We start from the raw sequence: 16,624 nt of genomic DNA, 5'->3' as shown, positions 1-16,624 counted from the left end.
AAGGTTTACAGCCGAGACTGTTGTAGGAAAAAATCCGCTCTTGGATGCCGGTGAACTGGAATATTCAGTGCATCATGGTAGTAGCTACAGACAATTGTGTCAGACGGGCTGTGTCAGGTTACTCATCAAGGGAAATGAAATGCCACACAAGCAGTTTGTATCTACCATGAGTACCAACAGCATCCAATGGGGACTGCCAAGTTCTTAGCATAGTTTGTCACAGCTTAAGATAAACTGTCGTGAGTTATCCAAGCTTTAGCCTCAGTTAATATCTTGCCTTAGCTGTTACTTTTCAGTTCACCATCTTCCTTTGGAAAGGATTGTTACCTAACTGCATGAAATGGATCGTGTTGATATTTGTTTTCTGATGGGGCAGTGATTATATTATTATTGGTATTAAATTATCATATCACAGATAAGTTTTAGATTAGCAACCTACATTCAAACAACCTGAGAAAACTTAAATACCGAAATGTAAAAAATCACATAAAACCAGACATAACTTCCTATTGGTCAAGATTCATTTTGTGTTCATAAGCAGCTGTTACATAAATAAATGTTTTTGATCATGGTGTTTAAAAGAAAAGCGTTGGATTTGTCCTGTCTTCGCCCGATGGAACACGCCACCAAAGACAAATAGTTCCATGAAACAGTAAAGGGCTAAAAGGAAAATCGAGTCTTGAAAATATGATAAAGATGTTGACCTCTGCTGTGAATGATTAAAATCGTTCTTTTTTAAATGCTGTGTTGTGGTTTTCGTTAACTAGCTCCATTTGCTGCCTTTTATTTTTGTCTGACAACCTGCTGGGATCTACAGTATCATCCACTGGATCTATTGCATCGACCTGCAAATAACCTCAACAAGTAAGAGAATAAAATCTCTGGTGCACCTTGAAGACTTAAACTTAATTAAAGTAGTAAATGAGCCTCTTCCCACTTTATTTTAATGTAATACCTTTATTGAAGTGTAATTCTCGGGTACTTTTGGCAGCCATGCTTCAGAGTCTGTCATGTGGCCTGCAGTAAGTAACACCATGTGGCTCATGACTTTCTGTTATATTGAGGCAGCTGTTAGTGGATAAATTTATCTCCCTCCCCATTGATGAGAGTTCTCCTTGCTTGCCTGCTGAACTCCGACAGAAAATTCAGTAAACAAAAAGTTGTCATTCTGTGATTCTCTGGGACTGTCACCAAGCCTTCGAAGTTTGCAGCTGATGTCGTCAGCTACAACAGGAATATCTCAATGTGACAGCTGGCCTCTTGGTCAAGGAAAAGGAAAAATACAGCATCCTACAACAAAATGAACATTTACATAAAAGTTGTGCCACTAAAAAGTTGCGTGATTCAAGCGGTTTTATTGTATTTCAATGCACAGCCACTGAAATACAATAAAAGGGGTATATATTCAGTAAACTGTGGCGGCTGGCTTGACGTAGGTTTTTTGACTTGTCCAATTGAGCTATCTCTACCTAGCTACCCTAACCCAGCTGGTGCTGGTATGCTAGGCTGGTAACACCACCGTGTTCCGTAAACCTCAACTTTGATCTCAAGTTAGCTAAAACTCATTAATATGTATATTCTGTAAACTAAGACTCTCGGCATAACTTGAAGCTAGTTCTACTCAAAGATATATTTTCAAGCAGAATAGCCGCACGGAATAATGCTATTTTCCGCTTAGATTCACAGAACAAAGTGAACCTACGTTATAGATTGCGTTAGCTTACTGGCTATGTTGAGTCATTCTGCTGCGTTATTTCAATTTGCAGACAATGAAGACAAAGTACACAGACATAAATTCTTATTTTAAGAACAAAGAAGTACAAGAGCGACAGAGGGAAGCAGCAACAGCAGAGGGTGAGGAGGAGGAGGAGGAGGAGGACGCAGAAGAAGAGCATGACACGGATGCACAGGCACAGACAGCATCAGTAACAGAGTACAGTGACAATGAAGGACACCAGACAGCAGGGGACCAGGAAGAGGCAACAATGATCACAGAAGCGAGGCAGGACTCAGCAAAAGCAGCTGTTCAACCTGATCCTGGAGCAACAGGTGAAACTATGACTGTTTGGCCCTAATAATGAAATGGATGGTTAGGCTAGAGAGTAACGTTATCTGGATAAGTATTTGGTTATAGCTTGTCTGCATTGAGTTATAATTCATGACATAGATTAATCGCTTGAAGCCTTCTGAGTCATGTTTATTGGTAGTTTGAAAAGTCTTAATAGAATTGTCTATATATATTATTATATAAATATCAGGATAACAGATTTTTCCCTTTATTTCATCATAGATATCTCCCAGTCAAGAGCAGAGCAGCCGAGCCGCCACTACTTTAGTACTTCAATTGAACGCATCAAGGGGGGCAGAAGATGGTACTTCTCTTAAAAGTGGTACTATACTCATACATGGCTGTAATACTCTAAGACTAAAGACTCTGCCTACTGTAAAAAGGCAACCTACAAAGATGGGGGCCATATCTGAAGCACATTCTAATGCTATGTTAGCATGGACAGAATATGAAAAGTCAACTGCAGACACATCCTCTCTCTCAGCGTCCTTGAATGAAGAATATGATCAATTAGTGAGGGAAATTAGAGAGTACATTAAAACTGTTTGAGAAACGCTGACCTCACAGATATGCAGAACCTTGCACATAGAGCAAATAAAGAATCAGAAGTTAAGAATAAAGGACATCTCCTATCTATTATGGAACAGCTAGCCAAGCATGATACCATAGTCAGAAGAAAACTGCCAAGTCGAGTAAATGCAACATACCCTGGGCATGCTACACAAAACAATATAACTGACCGCCTGGCTCAAGTGGTCCACACCTCAATAATTAGTGAAGTTGCACAAAATGAGGCTTTCATCAATTTGGTTGATGAGACGAAAGACATAAGCAAGAAGGAACAGATGTCTTTTGTAATTCGATACTAACACAATGGATCAGTATGTGAAAGCTTCCTCACCTTTGAAGCAGCACAGCGCCTTGATGCTGCAGAAGTACGGTCTTGCCTACAGAAATCCCTGTATTTCTTGAATCTAGTATTGGTTGACGTGTGGTTAGTGTGCATCCCTGAAGCCTATTGCTTCTTCTCTCTTTTGCAGAAACGGTATGTCTTTGTGTCAGGGTCATGTGTGCACCAAAGATGGCCTGAGGTACAGAGGGAGACGTTGTCGAGGGCCCAGAGAGAGTTACAAAGGTACAATGCTTGCAAGACAGTGAGGGACAGACTGCCAGCCATCATGCATCTACTAAAAGAAATATCAGAAGAGAGAAATGGGGACAGAGCTGTAGAGGTCTATTAGCCCTTGAACATTTAACAGCGTTTTTGGTGAGACAAAATATCTGTCAGACATTTTACAGTCCCCACAACGCAATTTGGAACAGCTGTTACACTTGCTGACTCTCTTTTTGGAACATTGGACAGTTATACAGAGGGATCTCTCTTTAATGACATGTGGGACAATACTGTTACCCTTGCCGAGCATGCGACATATGTGCTGCAACTCCAGGCCATCAGATCACACCAAGCTGTAGGTGTGAAGGGGTGTTTCATATGCACGCCAATAGATGAAGGACGAGTCAACACAGAGAAGGAGTTGTTTATGACAGGTTCATGCATTCCAATTATTTGTGCTTATCTCTGAGGTAAAAAGAAGATTTTATAGAGAATATTGAGTCATAATGCAAGGGATACAAGCCTTGAATGTCTGCAGTCCCACATATTGTGAGAAAGATATAGTATTTCCATTTGCCTCACAATAAAGCTGCAGCACTGAGGATCTAGAATATGAGATCCCCAGCTTAAGCGAATTCCGAAGAGGAAACAAACTAGAGGATTGGAAACACCAAACAGTTTAAAACTGTCTCCCTCGAGCCATATAGGAAGGTGTTCCACAAAATCTTTAAACTGTGCAAAATTGCACCTTCATAACCTGCGAGCATGCATCATGTGAGCGCAATTTTTCTGTGCTAAAGTAAATCAAGACTGTCTTGAGAAATACTATGACTGACGTTAGGTGTAGAGGCGAGAAGGACTAGGGCCATAAATCTTATTTAAAAGTGTAGCCTGATGAAGCAGAGATTTGAGTATTTCTGTACTTCTGTATTTCTGTCTGCATCTGCCAGTGGGCAATAGCAATAAGGGATAAACAGTTAACATTTACAAAGAGATAAAGATGTACATTTGCCATAGTAATGCTTTTTTGTTTGATTTTTTATTTTTGTGTATACAGTATGTACTCTAACTTATTTTCCTTTACAAAAGTATGCAGCAACAGTCAAATAAAGCTTTATTGTACATAATTGGAGGTCATTGTGGTTTTTTAAACTTTAGTAGGCTGGTTCCCAGTTGATGTTTTGTTCTGTAAAATAGATGTACTCTACTCTCTTACTGTAAATATATTATTTCTTTAGGTAAAGGACAACAAGCCTATTTGAAAAACATTGAATCAACTAACGCATATACAGATACATAACAAAGTAAAAAAGGAATGTTGTGGAACTCAAAATGTTAACTATTAGTCCATGCACATCAGATCATTAGTAACATTTAATGTATCATAAGAAATCAACGTATATCAGAAAGCGATTACTTACGGTAACTCTTTGCTATGGTTTTCAAGTAGTCTATATACTACAACAGCATAATACAATTCCTGAAATTCAGTTATGGCTTTTTGGTTTTGGTGTGCCACCTCAAGATTTTGCTTGGCCCAATCTTGCCACCCCTATGAAAAGGTTCTAGAGGCACCACTGCTGGAGGTTTGCTGTAGAGCTGGAAGTCCTCATGGTGCTGGCTCCACGCCCATCTGTCCCGTGAAAGTGTGGGATTCAGTGTGTTGGCATGAAGGATGTTCTCTCTCCACGGCTGGAAACACAGTGGACAGTATTATCAACTTAACGCTCTACTAAAAACACACACTATCACTTGACACCTCTTGAGATAATTCGGATTCTTCAAAATCTTCTTAAATTATATTTTTACTGCCACTGGGACAATAAATTATTTCAAGGGCAGGACAACTGAAGCTAATGTGGTTAGTCATGTCTTGTTACACGCTATTCTATCCTGACCTAAACATACTGGTCACAGAGAAAGAATGACAAGTAGGTAAACAGTGAGGAAATTGTATCTCTCTGCTGAATTTCATGGGAATGTCAATAAACCGAGCATTCCTGTTCCTGTGAAACCCCGCACTGCTGGACGATGAAGAGTGACCTCACCTTCCTCAGCTCTTCCACACGAGCCTCATCTGGGTGTCTGGGGTGCACCCTGGACCTGTCACCGCTCAGATTGGTCAACCAGGCTGTAAAGGCAGCAGTAGAGCCAGAGTCCTTTATAGGAGCCATGTCTCCAGGCTCTACTGTAGCACTGATATACTCTTGACTGTAGGTGAACCTTCGGCCCGGCACCTGAAGTCATCACCAGGGAAACACATGTTAGTAGATTTCTTTGTGTGTTTTCTGGTAATTTGGGTTTTAATTACTTATATGATGCTATAAAAATCGGGAAAATATCAAGATTGACAGCTGAGACTGACATGCAATTGGTCCAAAGTGTATATTGCTGACGCAGCTCCATTCCCAGTCACACAAAAAACACTTATTAATACTAATTATTGTTCACCTGCAAATGATGTGTACTTTCTATCTGACAATTTGTGAATACAGGCATGGCCTATTGGATGAATTCATCCCTCCATTATGCAGGGGAGCACTGTGTTCCATCCATTTACATCTGGCCCAAACATGTGCTGTATAAGGGGACTCTCCTGTCCTCATTCATACTTTTGTTGCATCATCATTGTGTGTTATTGCAGTTTAAAGCAGCAGTAACTGATTTTGGCCACATGGGTACAGTTAAACCAGCTATAAATATTTTGTAATTTGTTTAAATAATTTGTAATAACCAACTGTTTTTTTTCAATTAGTTGCCTATATTTACAAACCCAACAGATACAAATCAGCATTGTCACTCATTTGCAGTAGTTTTTCTGGCTCCCTGACTTTTGGCTTTGTTTTAGTCTTTCTTCAGGCAAATAGGCTGACTGTTTACCTGCTATGTTAATCACAGCTAAGCTAGTTAGTCATGAGAATCACTCAAACAATACATTTGCAAGCTGTGAAACAAAAAATAGAGTTGAATGATGCGAAAGCTGTCCTGTAAAGCTGAAGGAACTACAGAATCTGGGGGTGATTCCCAAAGTGTTACAGGCACATTGACTACTTCCACATTACACATAAGCAGCTGATTCATTAAGTGTTGTTCAGTTTAAAGATCCGCTGACTGAAATGTCTTCACTCTTTTCTTAAACTGCATATGGATGTTAAGCAGTAAGCCTAACCCTAAGAAATTCACTGTCTTGTAAATTATACTTGATTTGTAGTGACACACACTGTAATGGTCCTTAAAGGACTGTTATGATATCCACTTTACAAGGTTTGTGTAGATTTGGTGAGTTGAAGGAAACTTTAACAGGGACTACAGACACAAATGTGAAATGAAACCTAAGTTTTACACCAAGATATTGATGCACTGTAAATAGTATGTATAAAACAGTACAGTAGATTGCATCTTACTATACCTTAGCCATCTCTCTGCAGAGCAGCTCCCTGGTTTGTACATTTGAGTTCAAGGTCTGGGTGCTGTAGTTGTGTACTGGCACGGTTGCAGCATGATCCAACCTTAATGCAGCAGCCTCTGGCTTCTCCAACAGCTCACTTTGGTCTTGCACATTTTGAATATTTTCCTGGAATAAATTGACACACTTGAGTAACTCTGTTAATGAATGAGATTGTATTCTATTTACTCTACTTAGGCCTGCAAACCTGGATGTAGTCCCTGAGGTGCTGGGCCGACGTCTGTTGCCTGTTGTGTTTCCATCTGATATATTCTGGGTTGTGGGTGTCGAGCGCAGCATGTCTTTTCATGCTGACCGTGTGAGTGGGCAGGTGCATCATGGTGTTTGCAATGGCTTTCTGCTCCCACTGCGCAGCAGATGTGCCATATTCCCTGCTCATGCTGACAATCATGTCAGCTGAGGGGAAGAGGTCGTACTGCACCGCGTCTTTGAGTTGCCTTACTTGACACAGCTGGCTTAACCTAGGAAAAACAATATTGAAATAACTGTGTTATGTCATTTATTATACATTTTATGCAAACATATACATGCTGTTCTTCCAAATGCAAATAGATACATGCATGAGCTCAAAGGACACCGTTTTACAAGTTTTAGCTGCCCAAGGGTATTATGTATATTATGATGATTTCAATGCAAGGATTAGTAGCTGTGTTGTCTCTGATTAAGACAGTGGAATGAGTATAATATAGTATGATATCTTAGCATGCTATACTACAGCTTGTTCTTCATGGGGCCAATACAATTGACAGTGCTTTTCTTATTTTACTATTCTTGAATTGTAGTAAAAACCGTATAATAATCACTGGCATGGTCCTCAAATGTAATCATAATCTCATGAGTACCTTGACAAAGCCTGGAAGCAGAGTTGGGGTACCTTTCCCCTAACGTAGATCAGAGGTTGTCTCATGATGCTCTGCAGTGAATCACGTAGATGGATGGGACTCAAACTCACATCTAATGAGTCATAGATGCACTTGAAGAAACCCAGGTTTGAATTGTAGAGGACGATCACCTGTTCCGCCTCGGTCCCACTTAACCTACAAAACAAGACACAAACTGAATGACTCAGATTGAAATTCAAACAGTCAGTCCTAATGGACAGCACAGCTGAAAACTGTTAACACGAGCTGTAAGGGCAAGAAAGTGTCCATGGTCTTACTTCATAGGAACAGCCTCCCAAAGTCTCCTCACTGCTTTATGTTTCAGCCCTTCAAGAACAAAGATGTGTTTCCTCTTATCTTCCACATGAAATCCTGTAACAAAATCCAGATCCATGCTCTCATCATGCTTGGAATTCATTGGGCCTTTCTTATTTGATAGAGCTCTCTCTCTACTGTCCAATGAGGGTGAGTCCAGCTGCAAGGCTGATGCATTGATTCTGAGGATCTCTGATCTCAGCTTGGTAATAACTGAGAAGTTGTTGTAATCAATGAGGTAGACAATACGGCCAAATGGACCATTGCAGAACTCCGTGCCATCATCTGTCGTCAGTGGGAAAGCCATCTCAACTTTGACCTTGAGTTGAGAATCTAAATCGTAGTATGGAGGCTGTGGCATGGGATCCCTAATGCCAGCTGTATCTGTCATCATGCTGTTCCATCCACGTCTCCGTCTGTCCAGCTTTAGAGGCTGAGGGCCACATTTGATTGGTAAGTCCACCTTTAGACTTTTTTTTCCAAGTAGCAACTCAGACAGGTTTAGGTTTGCGATACCATAGGTGTTCATTATAGGATCAAATGTCGATGCATTGGTCTGCATGTCATCGTCTGACCTTGTGTCACACGGTGATTGAGTTTTTTGTCTATCCTCCACCTTCCTGTCACGATCGTGAACCTCTATCTGCAGAGACGGAGAATCCAAAAAGTCTTGGACCTCTTGTGGATTCATCGAGCCAGTCAGGATCACATTCACATCTCTAAAGTAGATGTTGGTAGCATGCTCGTAATAGTTTGTTTTGTGAATGCTCGAGTTAAGGAACTTGTACTGGCAATAGACAGGCATGCACTTTTCCTAGGAGAAGGAATAAACCACATATTGTATTCTATTAAAGCACTGTACTCATTGTTAAAGATTTTAAAGCAAATTGTATCTAATCAGAAAAGCTAAATAGTGATTGAAAAATAAATACATTTGACAAAAATGTAAAGTGTAAGTCATAAATCATTGTTAGATAAAGTGAATAAACGTGAAATTCAATGCAAATCCCACCTGTAGGACATGGAGAGGGACCGGGGATGAAGGCATTGAGGTGGCTGACAAAATGCTGATGACCAGTGGATTAAGTTCAGCTATTAGTTGGTTGGATAAAAGAGGTCTTTCCAGGCAGATGTCGCATATGACCTCAAATACCCCAGATGAGTAAACTTTGAAGCGTTCAGTCACTGAGGTCTCACCTGGTACCGAGAGAAAAAACAGACTATAAAGGAAACAGCGGCTGACATTTGAAGACTTAGTCTTTTTTAGCATTGTTTATAGTGGGGTCATAACAGAGCATGGTTCTCTACCTTGGCCAAATACCAGTTTTCAATATCAATAACAAATGTTTGGATTGATCTCCTTGGATGTTGGCACTGATATTCCAAATCTCCACAGCCCGAATCATGACTTTGGTTCACATTTTACCTTTCAGTGAAATATTTTTAAAGATTTGCCTCCAAATGAGGTCTAAATGAAAAAAGATTTTATGTTGTTATACACTCCTGATCAAAATCTTAAGACCAGTTAAATAATTTCATGAATTTGCATTTTGCACTGTTGGATCTTAGGAAGGTTCTAAGTAGAGCTTCAAAATGCAAAAAGAAGAAATGGGAACAAGAGACCAAAAGTTGTGAGCAGGCAATTTATTGAAAACAACAATTTAACTCAAATAGGCTGATCATCAGCTGATCAAAAGTTTAAGACCACAGCCTTTAAAAGCCAAAATCTGTGCAAAAATTTGGATTCCATGTCATTTCCTGTCAAGTAATCACACTGTGAAGATCTCTTGATGGCAAAGGCAAAAAAGCTCACCGTCTTTGAACGTGGTAGGATTGTTGAACTGCATAAAAAGGCCTCTCACAACGTGCCATCGCTGCTGAGGTTGGACGCAGTAAGACAGTCATTTTGCATTTCTTAAAAGATCCTCAGGGTTATGGATCAAAAAAATCAAGTGGTAGACCCAAAAAAATCTCACTGGCGCTGAGCCGGAGGATCCGAATGGCTGTCCGTCAAGACACTGGACGATCCTCGTCCCAAATTAAGGCCATTACTGGTGCTGACTGCAGCCCAATAACCATCAGACGGCATCTGCGAAGGAAAGGCTTCAAAAACAAGAAACGTCTTCAAAGGCCACGTCTCCTTCAACGCCACAAAATTGCCCGTTTAGACTTTGCAAGGGAGCACCAAACATGGGACATTCAAAGGTGGAAGAAAGTTTTATTCTCTGACGAGAAAAAATGTAACCTTGATGGTCCTGATGGCTTCCAACGTTACTGGCATGACAAGGAGATGCCACCTGAGATGTTTTCTACGCGGCACAGTGGAGGGGTCGCCATCATGATCTGGGGTGCTTTTTCCTTCAATGGAACAATGGAGCTCCAGGTTGTGCAGGGGCGTCAAACAGCAGCTGGCTATGTGGAGATGTTGCAGCGGGCATCCCTCATGACTGAGGGCCCTCGTCTGTGTGGTAACGACTGGGTTTTTCAGCAGGACAACGCTCCAATTCACAATGCCCATCTGACCAAGACTTTTTTCCAGGAGAATAACATCACTCTTTCGGACCATCCTGCGTGTTCCCCTGATCTAAATCCAATTGAGAACATTTGGGGATGGATGGCAAGGGAAGTTTAAAAAAATGGACTTCAGTTCCAGACAGTGGATGCCCTTCGTGAAGCCATCTTCACCACTTGGCGCACCATTCGCACTAGCCTTTTGGAAACACTTGCATCAAGCATGCCAAAAAGAATTTTTGAAGTGATCAACAATAATGGTGGAGCTACTCATTACTGAGTCAGTTTTTGACACTTTAATTTCTGTTTTAGGAGTTTTTTTGTTTTTTTTTAGCTGTGGTCTTAAACTTTTGATCAGCTGATGAACAGCCTACTTCAGTTAAATTGTTGTTTTCAATAAATTGCCTGCTCACAACTTTTGGGCTCTTGTTCCCATTTCTTCTTTTTGCATTTTGAAACTCTACTTAGAACCTTCCTAAGATTCAACAGTGCAAAATGCAAATTCATGCAATTTTTTGACTGGTCTTAAGATTTTGATCAGGAGTGTATGTATCTTCATATTTTATATTGAAAGTTGAGGGAGCCACACAGACAATGAGAGTGACAGTGAGCAGGAAGCAGGAAGCAAACTTGACAGTTTATACTGCTGAAATAACACTTTCTTAGTTCTGTTTTACTCCACTTTTTATTTAGATGCCTTTATTCTATTTTACCATAAGTCTTTGAATCACAAGAAAAATGTATGTGCTTGATATCTGTGTCTTAGTGAAATGTGAATATTTGAGAACAGCTCTCTGCAGTCAGAAAAAATACAAATGGCCAGTTAACGGTTAAATCCTGGTGTCGGCCAGAGGAATGAGTTTAGGTCTGTAGCTTATGTCTGTGCTCTCAGTCAGTCTGAGGAAACACAAGTGTAATTTAGAAGGCCTATTTTACATACTTGCTTCCTATAGTTTATAATTTTGCTTGCAAGGTTACTACATTTGACCATCTTATTAGTATAATTCAGTTTCTTTCATCCCTAATCCCCCAAAAGCATGTTTTTGGTATTTAGACAATGTTGGGGGTGTTTCACCTCAAAAAGTGAGTGTGGTTGAACTGACTATAACCAGGAGACATATGAAAATGATCATGAGGAGTTGCAACAGGTTACTTTGCTGTAAGGGGTTGGACACCTAAGAGTTTGGAAATCACTGCTTTAATGTTTTTTTGTGAATAAAAGTTGACTCACCTGCCAGTAACCGAATGGGACTGACTTCAAGTGATATGGTTCCTATGTTTCCCATCTCCCCAAGGTCAAAGGCATCAGCATTGGGTTTTGGAGAACTTGTTGTCGCCTGTAGAGCCAAGTTCTTATCTGTTCAAAAGGGTTAAAAAAAATATCATGGTGAAAGCGATTGATTCCTACTTAAAAGGTGAAAAAAAGTTAATTTACCTTTTTCTGAGCCCACATCCAAATTGGCATCCAACCATATTTTTGCTGTCAGCTTGGTTACCATGGTCTTGATGTCATCTTAGAAAGTAGAATACAACATAGATTTTAAAAAAATGTAAAAGAACACAATCTACATTTAAGGTTTGATCAATTGAAATTCATCCTTACCACATGAGTAAATTGAATCCTCAGGCCAATACTTTGGCAGTCTAAAGGATTTCAGTCTATCAGCGCGGGCCTGAAAGCTGGACAGGCTGTACATAGCATTCCATATCTTCAGATGGATCTTATGAGGAAGTAGACTGATCAACATGTCCCTGTTGACTCTGATGTTGAAACTGTGGCTCCAACCGACCCATATCCGATCTCCTTCATACCACGTTCTCAGAATCTGTAACAAAATTCATACATTTACTTTTTGGGAAAGGTATTTTTTTCAATGTTATTCAGCAGTGGGATGCAGCACGTCAAGTGTTTGCTACCAGAGGACATTACAGGAATAATTCCTGTGCTATATTAGGTAATTTACTGTAACTATAGTCGATGTGGCTGCTTCATTGTTGTACATTCAGGATGATGATGAATTCCTCATTAAGGACACACATACAGAAAAACACAGACACATGCAGCAGGTCATGGTTACCTTGGTCTCATCATCTTGGAACAGTTTTGCTCCTGGACCAAACACCAGTAGGTCCACTTTGGTTGTCTCTGTGTCCCCTGGCAACAGATTGTATTCAATATGATAGCAGCTCTGAGCTTTGTGGCCTTTCACCACAAAGGCAGACGCGAATTTTTTGTTTTTTTTAGGCGCTTTAGCTGAAACAAAGGAAGAAATACATTTGTTAATTGTCACAGTAGACTGTTGTGTTGATTTGCAGCACATTTCAGCAGACTACGAATAAAGTGAGAGCACATTGAGCAGTTTGAGCACTTGAGCTGTTGTTAATGTTTGAGATGCTCTCTGCGACAACCTCACCTTTTGGAACAGCAAGGGCAATGAAAACTGTCCATTTGGTGTAATAGGATTCGTCATCTCTTTGTAATGCGATATCCTCAGTTGAACTTGTCCTCTGCTCCGTGGATGACCAACCTTCCTGGCCTTTAACTGAAACTTTTTCACAGGCTAGCTGTGAACTGCAAAGATCTGTCGCCGACGTGTTGGCCATGAGATCTGACTCCATTGCGGTATTTTATATTAAAAACACTGTAAAAGGAAAAAACAAAGCTTCATAACTCAGCAGCTAACATTTCTCCTTAAAAAGACCTGAAACACTTTCACATCAACAGCCACCAACTACATTTCATAGACCCTTCTTTGATTTAAGATATTGTCAAAGAATTATAAATTTGAAGTGCTATTATTGTAGGGGTTGGTTTACAAGGGTCTGAATATGTTCAACTGGATTTTATTTTTCTTCAATGATTGAATAGGGTGTTAAATGAATGTATAATAGATGCAGTTTATAGACATAAGTGATTCTGAAGAGTTTTAACGTGGTAAAATAACCTCATTCTTCTTCTAATGCTCAATTTATTGGCAGGTGGCCACCGACGTCAAGATGCTTTACCACCATCTACTGGATCTGCTTCCTCTACTGAACGGTTTATGTTTGATATTTGATCGATTCTTCTTCTTTGTTCGGTATAGTGGTGGGTGGAAGCCTACTTTGTGGAGTGGGAATGGGAGTCAGACACCATCTCTACATTTAAGGTTAAATGTTTTGATAAAGCCTGTAGTTATTTTTGGATCAGGTGAGTCCTGAACCATCCCTTAGTTATGCTGCTATAGGTCTAGACTGCTGGGGGAACTCTCGTCCCCCACATTAATTTATTTACATGTTACATTACATTTCATTTAGCAACTAACAATAAGTGCATTCAACCATGAGGGTTGTTGTTGTTGTTGTTGTTGTTATTATTAATATTAACAATAATACTTATTATTAATTAATTATTATATGAATTGTTGCTGCTACCATTAATAACCAATAGCCTCTTTACACTGTAATGGTTTTAATTATAACTAGTCAGAGCAGATAAGTGTTTCTGGTCTCTCTCTCCTCTCTCTCCCCCTCTCCTCCCCCTCCCCCTATCTCTCTCTCTCTCTTTTCTCCCCTCTTTTACTCCCACCTTTCCTCTCCTCCCCATTTTTCTCTGCTCACCCCAGCCGGTCGAGGCAGATGGCCACCTTGAGTCTGGTTCTAGAGGTTTCTTCCAGTTAATGAGGGAGTCTTTAGCTTCTCTGCAAAGCATTACATGTTAACTGACTCCTCAATTTGGCAGTTATTGCATATTCCTGTTGGATCTCCTCTTTGGTGCTCCTTTTTGCCATCCTCACTGTGCTCACTTCCCGTTGTACAGCATAAAAGTCTCTCCCTGTGTGAGCTACATCCCAGATATATTGACATTCTTTACTGCTTGCTGAGCCAATAAATCCACCCCATCATTGCCATTTATTCCTCTGTGTGCCAGTATCCAAATAAGTTACAATATTCATGAAATCTATACAGGGTTTCATATATCTCACCTCAAGGATGTGTTAAATTAACACATTATATTATATTATACCGCATTACATTGCATATTGCAATTTGACACTGTTCACTGTTTTGCATTTTGCATTTCACTTTTTATATCTTTTTATCTTGTATATATTTTTATTTAGATATGTTTATGTCTAAATAAATGTTACTTTGTATAATATTTAAAAAAGTGAGTAAATAAGAAGTAAATAGTGAGTACATATATATAGTTTTTTTTTTTTATTGCTTTTATTATGTGTGTTGTATTTATTTTGTTTTTATGTTTCTATGTTCATTATATGCACCAATTACCAGAGCAATTTCCTGGTAGGTGTAAACCCACTTGGCAATAAATACTTTCTGATTCTGATTCTGATTCTGATTCTAAATACTGTAAGATGAAAATTACTTTAACGGACATGACCACAAATCTTTACACAAAACAACCTTCCGGATTTGTAACTTTTCTATTCATCAATATTTCGTATGATGTTTTGCAATCTATCATCCACCAAAGAAGTCACTGGACACTGAGGGGATCAACACGGATGGTGTTACTGACAACGCTGTAGTAGGGGTATAATTTGTCTTGCTATTCTGTTTTTTCTTACATTGGTTGCCAACCAGAAATAAACCGAATTAAACTTAACTGTGTTTAGCTATCCTGCTCCATGCAAAACTCTACCTTGGCCCCTTAATTCTAGAAACATGGAAGAAGTATCTTTTTAGTTGGATGTCTTTATTCAGAATGCCCCTGAAGCTTTGCCCAGTAATTCATCATCAACTGTCTCCACCTGAGTGCAAAGGCATCTAACCCACCTAAACTTGAAGAGCAGACACAGGAGATGTTTTGGTAGCACCCCAACAGAGTTTCTAAGCTTAAGCATGCAAATCAACCATAGTCCACCTAACAATAACCTACAGCATCTCAATAATGAAAGGGAAGAGATACGAACATAGGTTCAACTTCAAAGGCAAACCCATGCAGCAGTGTCAGGAGATCCAAACAAAAAACTAAAAACGACTCATTAAAAGGTCCAAAGTCGATTTTTCATGCGTTCAAATACAAATTGTGACATAGCATAAAGAAGACTGAGAAGATGAAGACACAGTAGATGGTGGTAATGCAACTTGATGTCGGTTATAAAATAAACCGAACAATGAAGTTGGCAAAATTTGGTTGGTGAGATGTTTGAGACTCTAGATTTCAAGGTGTGACTTTGTAACTATACCATTGTGTGGGTTCCGCACTCATGAAAAGGTCATGGACAGTTCCCTTAGTAAATCTGAAGCAAAACCAAGAATCAAAGGAACCATTATTAAAGATTGTCATCAGAGCTGAGATTTAGCTCACACAGGGAGACACCTTTATGAACTCCAGCAGGAAGTTAGCACAGTGAGGACAGCAAAAAGGAGAACCAAAGAGGAGCACATTTCGACTATGATGAGGATGTTAAGGAGAGTCTCTGATTTTGGGGGGCAATCGCTCACAAATATTGAATCTGTTACCCAATAAAATGATCTACATAAAACCTTAATGAGGAAAAAAACTGTGACAGTTAATTTCATGCCTGGAGAGAGTCCTAAGTATACATTCTTAATACATGTCAGGTGCAAAAACTAACTATTATCGTCCCCACTCGTTTGTGTGCACACGCTGACAGGAGGAGATTACAGCGTGCCTACACATGCACACACACACGCACACACGCACATACAGCTGTACTCTGGGGTCTATAGGGAGAAATGCGTTTTATGTTTGAGCAACGTTTTCTGTGTGTTCGCCTATACGTCATACTGATTTAAGTTAATACACCTACACTACCGGTGTCCACCTTCACAACGAACCAACACTGAGAAAATAAATGCAGAAAATAAATATATAAAAGAAAATATGAATGTGAAATATACCCCAAAATAATATTCAGATTGATTAAATTATTCCGTTTAAGGAACAGTCGGTTATTTTGTTTTGAATCATATGGGCATCGCCATTACACGTTTAAAAGAAACAACGCAGTATGTTTTATCATTAATATCAATCATTTCTTCTTTGAATAACACTTTACTTGAAGTTATGATTCCTTTCGTGTTCTCACCTCAGCTCAGGTTGTTGTTCCCGACGTGCAGGGTGTGAAGAGTTCAGGCGGAGTGTGACGCTACGAGCTGTCTTCTTGAAGAGTTTAATACAACGAATCAAACTCTTCACATCACTTAACTCTTTGTACGCGACGACTTACGCCTAAGTGAAGTGTTGAAACTTTCCTCCACAGTTTAGGATTTCTGAGCGCGACCAGCGTCTCTATAGT

The 16,624-nt window shown here is 39.7% G+C and overlaps 1 protein-coding gene across 1 annotated transcript; it reads right to left on the bottom strand.

Annotated features, from left to right (window-relative positions):
• Positions 1 to 4,281: 4,281 nt before the first annotated feature.
• cfap92 (cilia and flagella associated protein 92 (putative)) lies at positions 4,282 to 16,624 on the bottom strand. The gene is made up of 13 exons (XM_053442487.1): positions 16,415 to 16,624; positions 12,770 to 12,997; positions 12,434 to 12,609; positions 11,959 to 12,181; positions 11,791 to 11,868; positions 11,587 to 11,712; positions 8,857 to 9,041; positions 7,808 to 8,658; positions 7,491 to 7,685; positions 6,836 to 7,109; positions 6,592 to 6,756; positions 5,231 to 5,419; positions 4,282 to 4,874 (listed from the first exon to the last, which is right to left on the bottom strand). The coding sequence occupies exons 2-13, from the start codon at positions 12,972 to 12,974 to the stop codon at positions 4,674 to 4,676; spliced, it is 2,868 nt and encodes a 955-aa protein (XP_053298462.1). The 5' UTR covers positions 12,975 to 12,997; positions 16,415 to 16,624; the 3' UTR covers positions 4,282 to 4,673.

The sequence above is a fragment of the Pleuronectes platessa genome, chromosome 2, assembly GCF_947347685.1.
Source record: "Pleuronectes platessa chromosome 2, fPlePla1.1, whole genome shotgun sequence".
Taxonomy (NCBI): Eukaryota; Metazoa; Chordata; class Actinopteri; order Pleuronectiformes; family Pleuronectidae; genus Pleuronectes; species Pleuronectes platessa.
This window is presented reverse-complemented; position numbering and strand designations above follow the sequence as displayed.

Excerpts from the sequence above, each read along its gene's own strand:
- cfap92 (XM_053442487.1), bottom strand. The coding sequence starts at position 12,974 with ATGGAGTCAGATCTCATGGCCAACACGTCGGCGACAGATCTTTGCAGT. Across the intron at positions 12,610-12,769 it reads TGCCCTTGCTGTTCCAAAAG|CTAAAGCGCCTAAAAAAAAC; the intron begins GTGAGGTTGTCG and ends CCTTTGTTTCAG. Across the intron at positions 12,182-12,433 it reads TCCAAGATGATGAGACCAAG|ATTCTGAGAACGTGGTATGA; the intron begins GTAACCATGACC and ends ATTTTGTTACAG.